The sequence below is a fragment of the Ranitomeya imitator genome, chromosome 2 (assembly GCF_032444005.1).
Source record: "Ranitomeya imitator isolate aRanImi1 chromosome 2, aRanImi1.pri, whole genome shotgun sequence".
NCBI lineage: Eukaryota > Metazoa > Chordata > Amphibia > Anura > Dendrobatidae > Ranitomeya > Ranitomeya imitator.
The window spans coordinates 800,806,769-800,823,475 of record NC_091283.1 but is presented as its reverse complement, the minus strand read 5'-3'; the positions used below and the strand labels follow the sequence as shown (position 1 = coordinate 800,823,475).

Below are 16,707 nucleotides of genomic sequence, written 5' to 3'. Positions count from 1 at the left end.
AAGCGCAGGGCCGCACTTAGTAACCCGATGTTTACCCTGGTTACCAGCGTAAAAGTAAAAAAAACAAACACTACATACTTACCTACCGCTGTCTGTCCCCGGCGCTCAGCTTCTCTGCACTCCTCCTGCACTGACTGTGAGCGTCGGTCAGCCGGAAAGCAGAGCGGTGACGTCACCGCTCTGCTTTCCGGCCACTGTGCTCACAGTCAGTGCAGGAAGCAGAGCGCCGGGGACAGACAGCTGAAGGTAAGTATGTAGTGTTTGTTTTTTTTACTTTTACGCTGGTAACCAGGGTAAACATCGGGTTACTAAGCGCGGCCCTGCGCTTAGTAACCCGATGTTTACCCTGGTTACCCGGGGACCTCGGGATCGTTGGTCGCTGGAGAGCGGTCTGTGTGACAGCTCTCCAGCGACCAAACAGCGACCCTGCAGCGATCGACATCGTTGTCTGTATCGCTGCAGCGTCGCTGAGTGTGAAGGTACCTTTAGTGTAGAATGTGCTGTTACACATTGCATGTATATCAACTTATTTTGCGGCTCTTTTTTTTGTTTTTATGTAGTCCTTTCTTATACTTTGTACAAACAGTGGTGTGGCTCCCACTTCTTGAGCTCGGTATCTCATATAGCTTTCCATGGGTAGGAGTCTGAGCAGTCGGGCATGGGTTCTGCTCTGTGCCCATTTATTTTGAGGTCAGCTGGAACAAAGTGAGTTTCTAATACTGGAGATAGAATCGCTCCAATTGGGTGCACCTTGTCGCGGTGAAATGTTTTTCATGATTTTTTTTATCAAAATAGCGTTAACTAAGTACCCTATGTAATTTATATGTAATATTACCATTTTCTTATTTAGTTACTATGGGGTATATGCTCATTTTGCTTTTCTCTTAGGTTTTGTCTGTTAAATAGCCACAGTGTGCTCCAACACATTGCACTTATACTAACTCATACTCATTTCTGTGGTTTTACTATGCTTTAGATTATTAACATTAGGGCATTTCATTCACTGTTCTCTATTTCTTGAAACTCATCTACTGCTCATCTTGCAACTTGTAGGCACTTCAAGTATCTCTAAACAAGTTTGATAACATTGATAAAAACTCCTTTGTATATTATGCATTTTTATGCAGTAGTATTCTTATACAGTGGGGCAAAAAAGTATTTAGTCAGTCAGCAATAGTGCAAGTTCCACCACTTAAAAAGATGAGAGGCGTCTGTAATTTACATCATAGGTAGACCTCAACTATGGGAGACAAACTGAGAAAAAAAAATCCAGAAAATCACATTGTCTGTTTTTTTAACATTTTATTTGCATATTATGGTGGAAAATAAGTATTTGGTCAGAAACAAACAATCAAGATTTCTGGCTCTCACAGACCTGTAACTTCTTCTTTAAGAGTCTCCTCTTTCCTCCACTCATTACCTGTAGTAATGGCACCTGTTTAAACTTGTTATCAGTATAAAAAGACACCTGTGCACACCCTCAAACAGTCTGACTCCAAACTCCACTATGGTGAAGACCAAAGAGCTGTCAAAGGACACCAGAAACAAAATTGTAGCCCTGCACCAGGCTGGGAAGACTGAATCTGCAATAGCCAACCAGCTTGGAGTGAAGAAATCAACAGTGGGAGCAATAATTAGAAAATGGAAGACATACAAGACCACTGATAATCTCCCTCGATCTGGGGCTCCACGCAAAATCCCACCCCGTGGGGTCAGAATGATCACAAGAACGGTGAGCAAAAATCCCAGAACCACGCGGGGGGACCTAGTGAGTGAACTGCAGAGAGCTGGGACCAATGTAACAAGGCCTACCATAAGTAACACACTACGCCACCATGGACTCAGATCCTGCAGTGCCAGACGTGTCCCACTGCTTAAGCCAGTACATGTACGGGCCCGTCTGAAGTTTGCTAGAGAGCATTTGGATGATCCAGAGGAGTTTTGGGAGAATGTCCTATGGTCTGATGAAACCAAACTGGAACTGTTTGGTAGAAACACAACTTGTCGTGTTTGGAGGAAAAAGAATACTGAGTTGCATCCATCAAACACCATACCTACTGTAAAGCATGGTGGTGGAAACATCATGCTTTGGGGCTGTTTCTCTGCAAAGGGGCCAGGACGACTGATCCGGGTACATGAAAGAATGAATGGGGCCATGTATCGTGAGATTTTGAGTGCAAACCTCCTTCCATCAGCAAGGGCATTGAAGATGAAACGTGGCTGGGTCTTTCAACATGACAATGATCCAAAGCACACCGCCAGGGCAACGAAGGAGTGGCTTTGTAAGAAGCATTTCAAGGTCCTGGAGTGGCCTAGCCAGTCTCCAGTTCTCAACCCTATAGAAAACCTTTGGAGGGAGTTGAAAGTCCGTGTTGCCAAGCGAAAAGCCAAAAATATCACTGCTCTAGAGGAGATCTGCATGGAGGAATGGGCCAACATACCAACAACAATGTGTGGCAACCTTGTGAAGACTTACAGAAAACGTTTGACCTCTGTCATTGCCAAGAAAGGATATATTACAAAGTATTGAGATGAAATTTTGTTTCTGACCAAATACTTATTTTCCACCATAATATGCAAATAAAATGTTAAAAAAACAGACAATGTGATTTTCTGGATTTTTTTTTCTCAGTTTGTCTCCCATAGTTGAGGTCTACCTATGATGTAAATTACAGACGCCTCTCATCTTTTTAAGTGGTGGAACTTGCACTATTGCTGACTGACTAAATACTTTTTTGCCCCACTGTAGTCTGACTTTTTTTGTTCATTATTATAGAATTTCACAAGGAAGTCTCTAATATTTAATCAGGGCTTCCATTTAGAACCCAAATGAGCTGTCATTTGAGTAGACAATAGTTGGACAGCCAGTTGAATAGCTGCCATGAAATACTATGGTACATGTTGGCCTCAAAAGAAGAATCCCCTAATTCCTTTTAATCACAATTTCTGGATTGTCTAAACAGGACAACCTCAATAACTACATAATCTAACTATAAAATCTTTAAGGATAACGTTAGAACATAATCATTTTCATATCTTTTTCATTTATAAGAAACTACTGAAATACCTAGCACTGATGAAAATGGTGGAAATCGAACTTGTGCAAATGCATTAGTCATTTTGGGATTCAGCTATTACTGTGGATACAAGCTCATCTTCATCACGTTATTTTCTGTGGCCTACTTGCAGATCATTATGGCCAATATGCTGATAATTAGTCTTGGTTGTTCTTGTCGCCATCTCCGGAAACCTATGTTTTTCTTTCTTATGAACATGTCAGCTGCTGACATTTGCTTTATTTCAGTCACCATGCCTTGGATCATCATATCTATCTTATTGAACATCAGGGCTGTAACCCTAACAGTTTGTGCCATACAAATGTATTGTTTCCTTGCTTTCACAAGCTCGGAATTTCTCCTGCTCTCCGCAATGGCATATGATCGTTATGTAGCCATCTGTGACCCGCTGCATTACAACCTCATCATGAACAAGAGATTTTGTGCTGTTTTTGCTGCTGGTTGTTGGTTACTTGGTTTTATGGACACGTTTCCTCATGCCTGGTTTATCCTCCGGGCGTGCTACTGCAAATCTAAAAGACTTAATCATTTCTTTTGTGACTTAACTGCTCTACTAAAAATGTCTTGCTCTGAAACTCAAAGTATTGAAAGGATTACGTATGTTGAAGGAGCATTTTTAGGATTTGGTCCTTTTTTGCTTACTTTGACCTCTTATGTTTTTATTATTAATTCCATCTTGAAAATTCAGTCTACAGAAGGAAGATCTAAGGCTTTGTCCACCTGTTCTTCTCACCTAATAATTGTGGTAATATTTTACGGGACAACCTTAAGCATGTACATGCGTCCTACTTCTACATTTTCATTAGAAATCAACAAGATTATCACTCTCATTTATGTCATCATTATTCCTTTATTAAATCCTATAATTTATAGTCTGAGGAATAGAGAACTAAGGCAAGCTTTTAAAATGGTATTTCACGTAGATATATTTCTGAAGAAGTAATAGCAGGACTGGCTTCATGTTACACTTCATCCCACAGCAATCTAATGACAGTGGGTTCCTGCGCAGTCCCTCATCTGCAGTCTTACAGATACCCAAATCACCATGAGTTCCAAAAAAACAGTAAGCCCTGACATTTGTCTAGACATGATTAGTACTGACTTCAGTCCCAGCAGCGCGCAATGCATAATTCGTGAATTGCGTACTAATCATCGTCTGTACGTAGCAGAGCCAATTGGATTATGGCAGCTTCTAGTCTCCCATGGAGACTATTGAAGCATGCCAAAAGTTAAAAAAAAGTTGTTTTTTAAGTATTAAAAAATAAAAAAATATAAAAGTTAAAATGCACATATTTGGTATCACCGCGTTCAGAATCACCCGATCTATCAATATAAAAAAAAATGCACCAGATCGCTAAACGACATAATGAGAAAAAAAAGTAAAAACGCCAGAATTAGTTTTTTTTTGGTCACCACAAAATAGCATTAAAATGCAATAACGGGCAACCAAAAAATCGTATCTAGACCAAAATGGTATAATTAAAAACGAGAGCTCAGCACGCAAAAAATATGCCCTCACCCAACCCGGGATCACGAAAAATGGATACACTACAGGTATTGGAAAATGGCACATTTTTTTTTTAACATAACAAACTTTGGAATTTTTTTTTCACCACTTAGATAAAAAAGAACCAAGACATGTTTGGTGTCTATGAACTCTTAATCACATGAAGAATCATAACGGCTGGTTAGTTTTAGCATTTAGTGAACCTAGTAAAAAAAAACAAAAAAAAAACAACTGTGGGATAGGATTTTTCTTTTTGCAATTTCACCGCACTTTTTTCCCGTTGTCCAGTACACAATATGTTAAAACCAATGGTGTCATTCAAAAGTACATCTCGTCTCGCAAAAAAAAGCCCTCACTTGGCCTTTTTGACAAAGAATTCAAAAGTTATGGCTCTGGGAAGAAGGGGAGCAAAAAATAAAAATGCAAAAACCAAAAAAAGTTTTTAAAAATATGAAAAAAGAAACCCCACAAAAGTTCAACACCCTCTTATTCCCCATTAAAAAAAATTGTAAATAAATACGTATATTTGGTATCAGTGCATTCAGAATTGTCCTATCTTTTAGAATATAAAATAACTTAATCCAATCGATAAATAAATAAAAATAAAAAGCCAAAGTTTTTTTTTGGCAATCGAAATATTGCAATAAAATGCAATAAGAGGCAATCAAAACACCAATGACACGGCAAGGAAGGACCTACCGACAATCTGCAAGGACTTTGAAGAGTTGGGGAAGAAAGTAAAGGAACTGGATGCACAGGTAGTTTTTTCTTCTATCCTTCCAGTAGACGGGCATGGCACCAGGAGATGGAACAGGATCCTTGATGCGAACAACTGGCTAAGACGATGGTGCAGACAACAAGGATTCGGATTCCTGGACCACGGTGTGAATTACTTGTATGATGGACTCCTCGCCAGAGATGGACTACACCTCAACAAACCTGGGAAACACACATTCGCCAGAAGTCTCGCTACACTCATCAGGAGGGCGTTAAACTAGGAGAACAGGGGATGGGAAGAAAAACATTAGACTCGAACAAAGAAGAACCAGGAAAACATACTCAGAAGGGAGGTAAAAACATTTCTAAAACAATCCACAGCAAGGAGATTGGAACAAAACAAAATCCTCTAAACTGCATGCTCGCAAACGCCAGAAGCCTGACAAACAAGATGGAAGAACTAGAAGCAGAAATATCTACAGGTAACTTTGACATAGTGGGAATAACCGAGACATGGTTAGATGAAAGCTATGACTGGGCAGTTAACTTACAAGGTTACAGTCTGTTTAGAAAGGATCGTAAAAATCGGAGAGGAGGAGGGGTTTGTCTCTATGTAATGTCTTGTCTAAAGTCCACTTTAAGGGAGGATATTAGCGAAGGGAATGAGGATGTCGAGTCCATATGGGTCGAAATTCATGGAGGGAAAAATGGTAACAAAATTCTCATTGGGGTCTGTTACAAACCCCCAAATATAACAGAAATCATGGAAAGTCTACTTCTAAAGCAGATAGATGAAGCTGCAACCCATAATGAGGTCCTGGTTATGGGGGACTTTAACTACCCGGATATTAACTGGGAAACAGAAACCTGTGAAACCCATAAAGGCAACAGGTTTCTGCTAATAACCAAGAAAAATTATCTTTCACAATTGGTGCAGAATCCAACCAGAGGAGCATCACTTTTAGACCTAATACTATCTAATAGACCTGACAGAATAACAAATCTGCAGGTGGTCGGGCATCTAGGAAATAGCGACCACAATATTGTACAGTTTCACCTGTCTTTCACTAGGGGGACTTGTCAGGGAGTCACAAAAACACTGAACTTTAGGAAGGCAAAGTTTGACCAGCTTAGAGATGCCCTTAATCTGGTAGACTGGGACAATATCCTCAGAAATAAGAATACAGATAATAAATGGAAAATGTTTAAAAATATCCTAAATAGGCACTGTAAGCGGTTTATACCTTGTGGGAATAAAAGGACTAGAAATAGGAAAAACCCAATGTGGCTAAACAAAGAAGTAAGACAGGCAATTAACAGTAAAAAGAAGAGGTGCAAAACTGGCTAAATAAGATTAAAATAGATAAATCTCCGGGTCCGGATGGCATACACCCACGAGTACTAAGAGAACTAAGTAATGTAATAGATAAACCATTATTTTCTATTTTTAGGGACTCTATAGCGACGGGGTCTGTTCCTCAGGACTGGCGCATAGCAAATGTGGTGCCAATATTCAAAAAGGGCTCTAAAAGTGAACCTGGAAATTATAGGCCAGTAAGTCTAACCTCTATTGTTGGTAAAATATTTGAAGGGTTTCTGAGGGATGTTATTCTGGATTATCTCAATGAGAATAACTGTTTTACTCCATATCAGCATGGGTTTATGAGAAATCGCTCCTGTCAAACCAATCTAATCAGTTTTTATGAAGAGGTAAGCTATAGGCTGGACCACGGTGAGTCATTGGACGTGGTATATCTCGATTTTACCAAAGCGTTTGATACCGTGCCGCACAAGACGTTGGTACACAAAATGAGAATGCTTGGTCTGGGGGAAAATGTGTGTAAATGGGTTAGTAACTGGCTTAGTGATAGAAAGCAGAGGGTGGTTATAAATGGTATAGTCTCTAACTGGGTCGCTGTGACCAGTGGGGTACCGCAGGGGTCGGTATTGGGACCTGTTCTCTTCAACATATTCATTAATGATCTGGTAGAAGGTTTACACAGTAAAATATCGATATTTGCAGATGATACAAAACTATGTAAAGCAGTTAATACAAGAGAAGATAGTATTCTGCTACAGATGGATCTGGATAAGTTGGAAACTTGGGCTGAAAGGTGGCAGATGAGGTTTAACAATGATAAATGTAAGGTTATACACATGGGAAGAAGGAATCAATATCACCATTACACACTGAACGGGAAACCACTGGGTAAATCTGACAGGGAGAAGGACTTGGGGATCCTAGTTAATGATAAACTTACCTGGAGCAGCCAGTACCAGGCAGCAGCTGCCAAGGCAAACAGGATCATGGGGTGCATTAAGAGAGGTCTGGATACACATGATGAGAGCATTATACTGCCTCTGTACAAATCCCTAGTTAGACCGCACATGGAGTACTGTGTCCAGTTTTGGGCACCGGTGCTCAGGAAGGATATAATGGAACTAGAGAGAGTACAAAGGAGGGCAACAAAATTAATAAAGGGGATGGGAGAACTACAATACCCAGATAGATTAGCGAAATTAGGATTATTTAGTCTAGAAAAAAGATGACTGAGGGGCGATCTAATAACCATGTATAAGTATATAAGGGGACAATACAAATATCTCGCTGAGGATCTGTTTATACCAAGGAAGGTGACGGTCACAATAGGGCATTCTTTGCGTCTGGAGGAGAGAAGGTTTTTCCACCAACATAGAAGAGGATTCTTTACTGTTAGGGCGGTAAGAATCTGGAATTGCTTGCCTGAGGAGGTGGTGATGGCGAACTCAGTCGAGGGGTTCAAGAGAGGCCTGGATGTTTTCCTGGAGCAGAACAATATTGTATCATACAATTATTAGGTTCTGAAGAAGGACGTAGATCTGGGGATTTATTATGATGGAATATAGGCTGAATTGGATGGACAAATGTCTTTTTTCGGCCTTACTAACTATGTTACTATGTTACTATGTAAAACATCATAGCAACCACAAAATGGTATTATTAAAAATGTAGGCTCAGGGCACAAAAATTAATCTATCACCCAGCCCCCAATCCCAAAAAAATGAAAACGTTACGAGTCTCGGAAAATGGCAACATAAATCAAAATTATATTGTTTACAAATTTCCAATTCTTTCTCACCACATTAAAAAAATAAATACATACATTTGGTATCTGCAAACTCATAATGTCCTGGGGAATCATATTCTCAGGTTAATTTTAGCATATAGTGAACATGGTAAATAAAATACCTGAAAAGTAAAGGTGAATTGTAGAGTTGAGCGACCTTGACCTTTTTAGAGTCGAGCCGGGTTTCGCGAAACCCGACTATCTCAAAAGTCGGGTCGAGTGAAATCGGCCGATTATGACGTAAAATCGGGATCGACCGAAACACGAAACCCAATGCAAGTCAATGGGGCAGCATAGTCGGCAGTGAGTGGGGGCCAGGAAAACACCTAGAGTGCCCATTTTAATGTCAAAATCATCTATTCTTCTTAATGAAGCTTGTCAAGCGTAATTTACCTTATAATAATTGGAAGGCATTTGAAATTGGGGGTCATTTGGCTAAAGTTGTGGTGGGTAGGGCTGGTTCAAGTAATTAGTGGGCCCAGGAAATCTGGACCACGTCACGGCAGTGGAGCAGGGAGAGGTAAGTATTTCAACTTTGCAAGTGCTGTGAACCTGAGCAAGCAGGGGGGGCCCACTCGTTGGCATTGGCACTGGCACAGGGCCCCTCAAAGTACAGCGGTGTGTTTGCACGGCGGGGGCGCCTCCCACCGGCAGCAACACTTTTGCGTACTATGAGAGGCCCTGTGCCAGTGACGTCGCCAACTAGTATTCCTCCCCCCACCTGATGAAGGAACCTGCACTTTCATCTGCACCTTCCTCTTTGTCCCCGTGTAAGGTGGTATGGTATGCGGGAAGAGCAACCTGACTTTCAGCAGGGTCACAATGTTGTTGTGTAGCGTGCATGGGGAATGTTGCGTTATGGGTCAATGTACCAGCAGACTCATCTATCACTGGCTGGGCAATGGGCAGGATGAGGAGGAAACACAGATATAGGCCCAAAGAATAAAGTTGGCTAAATGCAGTTCAAAACTGGTAACACAGGAATAACCGGAGGGCATTGCAGTGGAGGACAACTGGAATGAGAGGCAGACACCGATAGTAGGCCCCAACCCAACTAGTAGGCCAAATGCAGTCTAACATTAACAACTACTTAACGAGCGCCTGAAAACGGAATTTCAGGACAGGAAACCAGGAGAACAGCAAGGAGCGGCAGACACTGTTAGTAGTCCCCAAACCAACTAGTACGCCAAATGCAGTTGTTCCATTTAACCACAATTTAACGAGAGCCTGAAGATAGAAGCTCAGGAAAGGCAACCTGGAGAACACCTTGGAGTGGAACACACCATCTCTCTCCACCCCATACCCATTTTGTAGGCCTAATGCAGTGTAGTTTTCTACAACTACTAAACGAGAGTCGGAAGACTGAAGTAATGGCAAGGAAACCTGGGGAACACCTTGGAGTGTAACACACCATCTCTCTCCACCCGATACCCATTTTGTAGGCCTAATGCAGTGTAGTTTTCTACAACTACTAAACGAGAGTCGGAAGACCGAAGCAATGGCAAGGAAACCTGGGGAACACCTTGGAGTGTAACACACCATCTCTCTCCACCCGATACCCAATTTGTAGGCCTAATGCAGTGTAGTTTTCTACAACTACTAAACGAGAGTCGGAAGACCGAAGCAATGGCAAGGAAACCTGGGGAACACCTTGGAGTGTAACACACCATCTCTCTCCACCCGATACCCATTTTGTAGGCCTAATGCAGTGTAGTTTTCTACAACTACTAAACGAGAGTCGGAAGACCGAAGCAATGGCAAGGAAACCTGGGGAACACCTTGGAGTGTAACACACCATCTCTCTCCACCCGATACCCAATTTGTAGGCCTAATGCAGTGTAGTTTTCTACAACTACTAAACGAGAGTCGGAAGACCGAAGCAATGGCAAGGAAACCTGGGGAACACCTTGGAGTGTAACACACCATCTCTCTCCACCCGATACCCATTTTGTAGGCCTAATGCAGTGTAGTTTTCTACAACTACTAAACGAGAGTCGGAAGACCAAAGCAATGGCAAGGAAACCTGGGGAACACCTTGGAGTGTAACACACCATCTCTCTCCACCCGATACCCATTTTGTAGGCCTAATGCAGTGTAGTTTTCTACAACTACTAAACGAGAGTCGGAAGACCGAAGCAATGGCAAGGAAACCTGGGGAACACCTTGGAGTGTAACACACCATCTCTCTCCACCCCATACCCAATTTGTAGGCCTAATGCAGCCTACTTTCCGACAACTACTAAACGAGAGCATGAAGATCGAAGCTCAGGAAAGGCAACCTGGGGAACACCTTGGAGTGTAACACACCCTCTCTCTACACCACGGAAGGGCTGATTCTTAGGAAGGAAGGCTGTCGGAAAGAAGCAGGGCGCGTCCGAGGGTGATTATATTCTTATTAGGTATATACTCACCCTCGGACGCGCCCTGCTTCTTTATTTGTAATGAATGTTTATTTGCAATGTGGTTTTGACTTACTCTATTTTTTTGGTAAATAATGATTTTATTATTTTCATTGTTTTGCATCTTCTTGGCAATAATATAAAGAAGACGCGACAGGACAACACTTGGTGGATGCCATATCTGTGTTTTAAATTGAAAAAAACTTTCAGTTAACTACTTGCAGGAGAAAGTTATTGTAGCTGGTGGCCATTTTTAGTACTGTACCAGATTTTTGTTGTATGTGTTTGTTTTTAATGTTAAAATGTCTGCATTTGATATCTCTCCAGTATTTTCTTTTTTATAAGCAAAATACTTATTTTTATATTTTCAGATGTTGGTTCAAGGGGTACACGGGCAGCAGTAGACAGGTCAATGGAGGCCTAGTGGAAGGAGGGACCGCAGACAGGCTTCGAAGCTCTAACATAATAAATTGGGCTGGCTGAAGGCAATTTAAAATTGGTTCCAGGGGAACACGGGCGGCAGTAGCCAGGTCAGTGTAGTAGTAGTGGAAAGAACGGGCCGCAGACAGGCTTCGAAGGCCTAACATAACAAAAATTGGGCTGTAGGCAATTTAAAATTGGTTCCAGGGGAACACGGGCGGCAGTAGACAGGTCAGTGGAGGCCTAGTGGAAGGAGGGACCGCAGACAGGCTTCGAAGCCCTAACATAATAAATTGGGCTGGCTGTAGGCAATTTAAAATTGGTTCCAGGGGAACCCGGGCAGCAGTAGACAGGTCAGTGGAGGCCTAGTGGAAGGAGGGACCGCAGACAGGCTTCGAAGCCCTAACATAATAAATTGGGCTGGCTGTAGGCAATTTAAAATTGGTTCCAGGGGAACACGGGCGGCAGTAGCCAGGTCAGTGTAGTAGTAGTGGAAAGAACGGGCCGCAGACATGCTTCGAAGGCCTAACATAACAAAAATTGGGCTGTAGGCAATTTAAAATTGGTTCCAGGGGAACACGGGCGGCAGTAGACAGGTCAGTGGAGGCCTAGTGGAAGGAGGGACCGCAGACAGGCTTCGAAGCCCTAACATAATAAATTGGGCTGGCTGTAGGCAATTTAAAATTGGTTCCAGGGGAACACGGGCAGCAGTAGACAGGTCAGTGGAGGCCTAGTGGAAGGAGTGACCGCAGACAGGCTTCGAAGGCCTAACATAAGAAAAATGTCAATACAATGGTATTGACAGTGCCAGGCATTGAAGGATGTCAGCGCATAGACTAAACATTGGTGGAGCTGTGAGAGAAAATTTTGCAAGTGGTAGAGCACTGTTTGACCTGAGGGGGGGACTGTCTTGTGGCCGGCGGTACAGGCCCAGGGCCCCTCATATTACAACGGTGTGTCTGACGTTGGGTGCGCACCACCACCGCCAGAGACACATTATTGTACTAGGAGGGACCCAGTGGCAGTGCCGTCGACCAAAAGCGGGCACACCCACCTCTTCAGACAAACAGTACTCTCACGGGTGCTGGCGCCAAGTGGCGATACCACGGCCCCGTGTGGGGACTTTGGACATTTAGGGAGGTGTTAACATGTCGGATGCTGGACAATCAGGTGCTGCAAATTACGAGATTGGAAAAGTCGTTCAGAATAGTCCACAGGCAAGACCTTTACATAGGAAAGCTAGGTGTCAGCCGGGCAAGGTGGGGCAAAAGATTTCGAAATCCAGTTGTGGTTCATTTTAATGAAGGTTAGATCATCTACATTTTGGGTAGCCAGACGAGTCCTTTTTTCTGTTAGTATTGAACCTGCAGCACTGAATACTCTTTCTGATAGGACACTAGCTGCCGGGCAAGCAAGTTCCTGCAATGCATATTCTGCCAATTCTGGCCAGGTGTCTAATTTTGATGCCCAGTAATCAAATGGGAATGACGGTTGAGGGAGAACGTCGATAAGGGATGAAAAATAGTTACTAACCATACTGGACAAATGTTGTCTCCTGTCACTTTGAATTGATGCTGCAGTACCTGTCCTGTCTGCGGTCATAGCAAAATCACTCCACAACCTGGTCAGAAAACCCCTCTGGCCAACGCCACTTCTGATTTCTGCCCCTCTAACACCTCTGGTCTGCTGGCCCCTGCAGCTCGTGTTAGAACGATCACGGGCACTGTGTGCAGGGAATGCCAGAAGCAAACGGTCAATAAGAGTTGATTGTTTGGTTGCTAATATTAGTTCCAAGTTCTCATGTGGCATTATATTTTGCAATTTGCCTTTATAGCGAGGATCAAGGAGGCAGGCCAACCAGTAATCGTCATCGTTCATCATTTTTGTTATGCGTGTGTCCCTTTTGAGGATACGTAAGGCATAATCCGCCATGTGGCCCAAAGTTCCAGTTCTCAAATCTGTGGTTGTGCTTGGTTGAGGGGCAGTTTCAGGCAAATCCTCGTCACTTGTGTCCCTCCAAAAACCAGAACCCGGCCTTGCCACGCCAACAATTTCCACTGGCCCCGGAAAAGCTTCCTCATTAAAAATATAATCATCCCCATCATCCTCCTCGTCCTCCTCCTCCTGTTCGCCCGCTACCTCGTCCTGTACACTGCCCTGGCCAGAAAATGGCTGACTGTCATCAAGGCTTTCCTCTTCCTCAGCTGCAGACGCCTGATCCTTTATGTGCGTCAAACTTTGCATCAGCAGACGCATTAGGGGGATGCTCATGCTTATTATGGTGTTGTCTGCACTAACCAGCCGTGTGCATTCCTCAAAACACTGAAGGACTTGACACATGTCTTGAATCTTCGACCACTGCACACCTGACAACTCCATGTCTGCCATCCTACTGCCTGCCCGTGTATGTGTATCCTCCCACAAAAACATAACAGCCCGCCTCTGTTCACACAGTCTCTGAAGCATGTGCAGTGTTGAGTTCCACCTTGTTGCAACGTCTATGATTAGGCGATGCTGGGGAAGGTTCAAAGAACGCTGATAGGTCTGCATACGGCTGGAGTGTACGGGCGAACGGCGGATATGTGAGCAAAGTCCACGCACTTTGAGGAGCAGGTCGGATAACCCCGGATAACTTTTCAGGAAGCACTGCACCACCAGGTTTAAGGTGTGAGCCAGGCAAGGAATGTGTTTCAGTTGGGAAAGGGAGATGGCAGCCATGAAATTCCTTCCGTTATCACTCACTACCTTGCCTGCCTCAAGATCTACAGTGCCCAGCCACGACTGCGTTTCTTTCTGCAAGAACTCGGACAGAACTTCAGCGGTGTGTCTGTTGTCGCCCAAACACTTCATAGCCAATACAGCCTGCTGACGTTTGCCAGTAGCTGCCCCATAATGGGAGACCTGGTGTGCAACAGTGGCAGCTGCGGATGGAGTGGTTGTGCGACTGCGGTCTGTGGACGAGGTCTCGCTTCTGCAGGAGGACGAGGAGGAGGAGGAGGAGGGGGTGCGAACGGCTACAGCCAACTGTTTCCTAGACCGTGGGCTAGGCAGAACTGTCCCAAACTTGCTGTCCCCTGTGGACCCTGCATCCACCACATTTACCCAGTGTGCCGTGATGGACACGTAACGTCCCTGGCCATGCCTACTGGTCCATGCATCTGTTGTCAGGTGCACCTTTGTGCTCACAGATTGCCTGAGTGCATGGACGATGCGCTCTTTAACATGCTGGTGGAGGGCTGGGATGGCTTTTCTGGAAAAAAAAGTGTCGACTGGGTAGCTCGTAGCGTGGTACAGCGTAGTCCATCAGGGCTTTGAAAGCTTCGCTTTCAACTAACCGGTAGGGCATCATCTCTAACGAGATTAGTCTAGCTATGTGGGCGTTCAAACCCTGTGTACGCGGATGCGAGGCTAAGTACTTCCTTTTTCTAACCATAGTCTCATGTAGGGTGAGCTGGACTGGAGAGCTGGAGATCGTGAAACTAGCGGGGGTGCCGGTGGACATGGCAGACTGAGAGACGGTGGGAGATGGTATTGTTGCCGCCGGTGCCCTAGATGCAGTGTTTCCTACTACGAAACTGGTGATTCCCTGACCCTGACTGCTTTGGCCTGGCAAAGAAACCTGCACAGATACTGCAGGTGGTGCAGAAAATGGTGGCCCTACACTGCCGGAAGGGATGTTGCGTTGATGACTAGCTTCATTGGCCGAGGGTGCTACAACCTTAAGGGACGTTTGGTAGTTAGTCCAAGCTTGCAAATGCATGGTGGTTAAATGTCTATGCATGCAACTTGTATTGAGACTTTTCAGATTCTGCCCTCTGCTTAAGGTAGTTGAACATTTTTGACAGATGACTTTGCGCTGATCAATTGGATGTTGTTTAAAAAAATGCCAGACTGCACTCTTTCTAGCATCGGATACCTTTTCAGGCATTGCAGACTGAGCTTTAACCGGATGGCCACGCTGTCCTCCAACAGGTTTTGACTTTGCCACGTGTTTTGGGCAAGATACGGGCCCGGCAGATGGAACCTGTTGCGATGTTGATGCCTGCTGCGGCCCCTCCTCCTCCGCTTCAGAACTGCTGCCGCCTGCACTCTGTTCCCCCAATGGCTGCCAATCGGGGTCAAGAACTGGGTCATCTATTACCTCTTCTTGTAGCTTGTGTGCAACTTCGTCTGTGTCACCGTGTCGGTCGGTGGTATAGCGTTCGTGATGGGGCAACATAGTCTCATCAGGGTCTGATTCTTGATCAGCACCCTGCGAGGGCAATGTTGTGGTCTGAGTCAAAGGACCAGCATAGTAGTCTGGCTGTGGCTGTGCATCAGTGCACTCCATGTCAGATTCAACTTGTAATGGGCATGGACTGTTAACTGCTTCACTTTCTAAGCCAGGGACGGTATGTGTAAAGAGCTCCATGGAGTAACCCGTTGTGTCGCCTGCTGCATTCTTCTCTGTTGTTGTTTTTGCTGAAGAGGACAAGGAAGTGATTTGTCCCTGACCGTGAACATCCACTAACGACGCGCTGCTTTTACTTTTACCAGTTTCACGAGAGGAGGCAAAAGAGCTAGAGGCTGAGTCAGCAAGATAAGCCAAAACTTGCTCTTGCTGCTCCGGCATTAAAAGCGGTTTTCCTACTCCCAGAAAAGGGAGCGTTCGAGGCCTTGTGTAGCCAGACGACGAACCTGGCTCCACAGCTCCAGACTTAGGTGCAATATTTTTTTTCCCACGACCACCTGATGCTCCACCACTACCACTACCCTCATTACCAGCTGACAATGAACGCCCCCGGCCACGACCTCTTCCACCAGACTTCCTCATTTTTTTTAAAAACGTTACCAAACTAACGGTATTTGTTGCTGTCACAAAACTTACACGGTGAGCTATAACTTCAGTATGATTTAGCTACCCCTTTACAGGTGGGTGAGACCACAACGAAAATCAGGCACAATGTTACACACTCTGTTGTTGGTGGCAACAAATGAGAGAGATGCCACACACGCAGGACTGTCACTGAAGCGCAAATGTAAATATTAATCTCCCACTGATTTTTTTTTTTTTTTAACAGGGAGACTTTAGAAAAAATAAAATAATTAAAAAAAATGATTTTTTAAGGAAGAATTTATAAACCAAATAAAATGAAATGATTGTTTCAGGGAGAATTTAGAAAACAAATAAAAAAAAAATAGGCTTTCTATGGCCCACTGAGTGAGAGAGGACGCACACAGGAGTCAGGAGTGGCACACAAGCCCAGAGGCCAATATTTATCTCCCACTGATTGATTTAGTGATTTTTTTCAGGTAGATTTTGGAACCCAAATCAAGCAAAAAAATAAATAGGCTTTCTATGGCCCACAATTGGAGAGAGAGAGAGAGATAGCACACCCAGGAGTCAAGACTGGCACACAAGCAGAAAGGGCAATATTAATCTCCCACTGATTTGATTTTTTTTTTTTTCAGGGAGACTTTAGAAAAAAAATACAAAAAAA

At 43.9% G+C, this 16,707-nt stretch overlaps 1 protein-coding gene across 1 annotated transcript; it reads left to right on the top strand.

Moving 5' to 3' along the window:
- The first annotated feature begins 632 nt into the window (after positions 1-632).
- On the top strand, positions 633-4,020 carry LOC138666832 (olfactory receptor 5V1-like). Its single transcript, XM_069755009.1, has 2 exons — positions 633-636; positions 3,053-4,020. The coding sequence occupies exons 1-2, from the start codon at positions 633-635 to the stop codon at positions 4,018-4,020; spliced, it is 972 nt and encodes a 323-aa protein (XP_069611110.1).
- Positions 4,021-16,707: the final 12,687 nt, after the last annotated feature.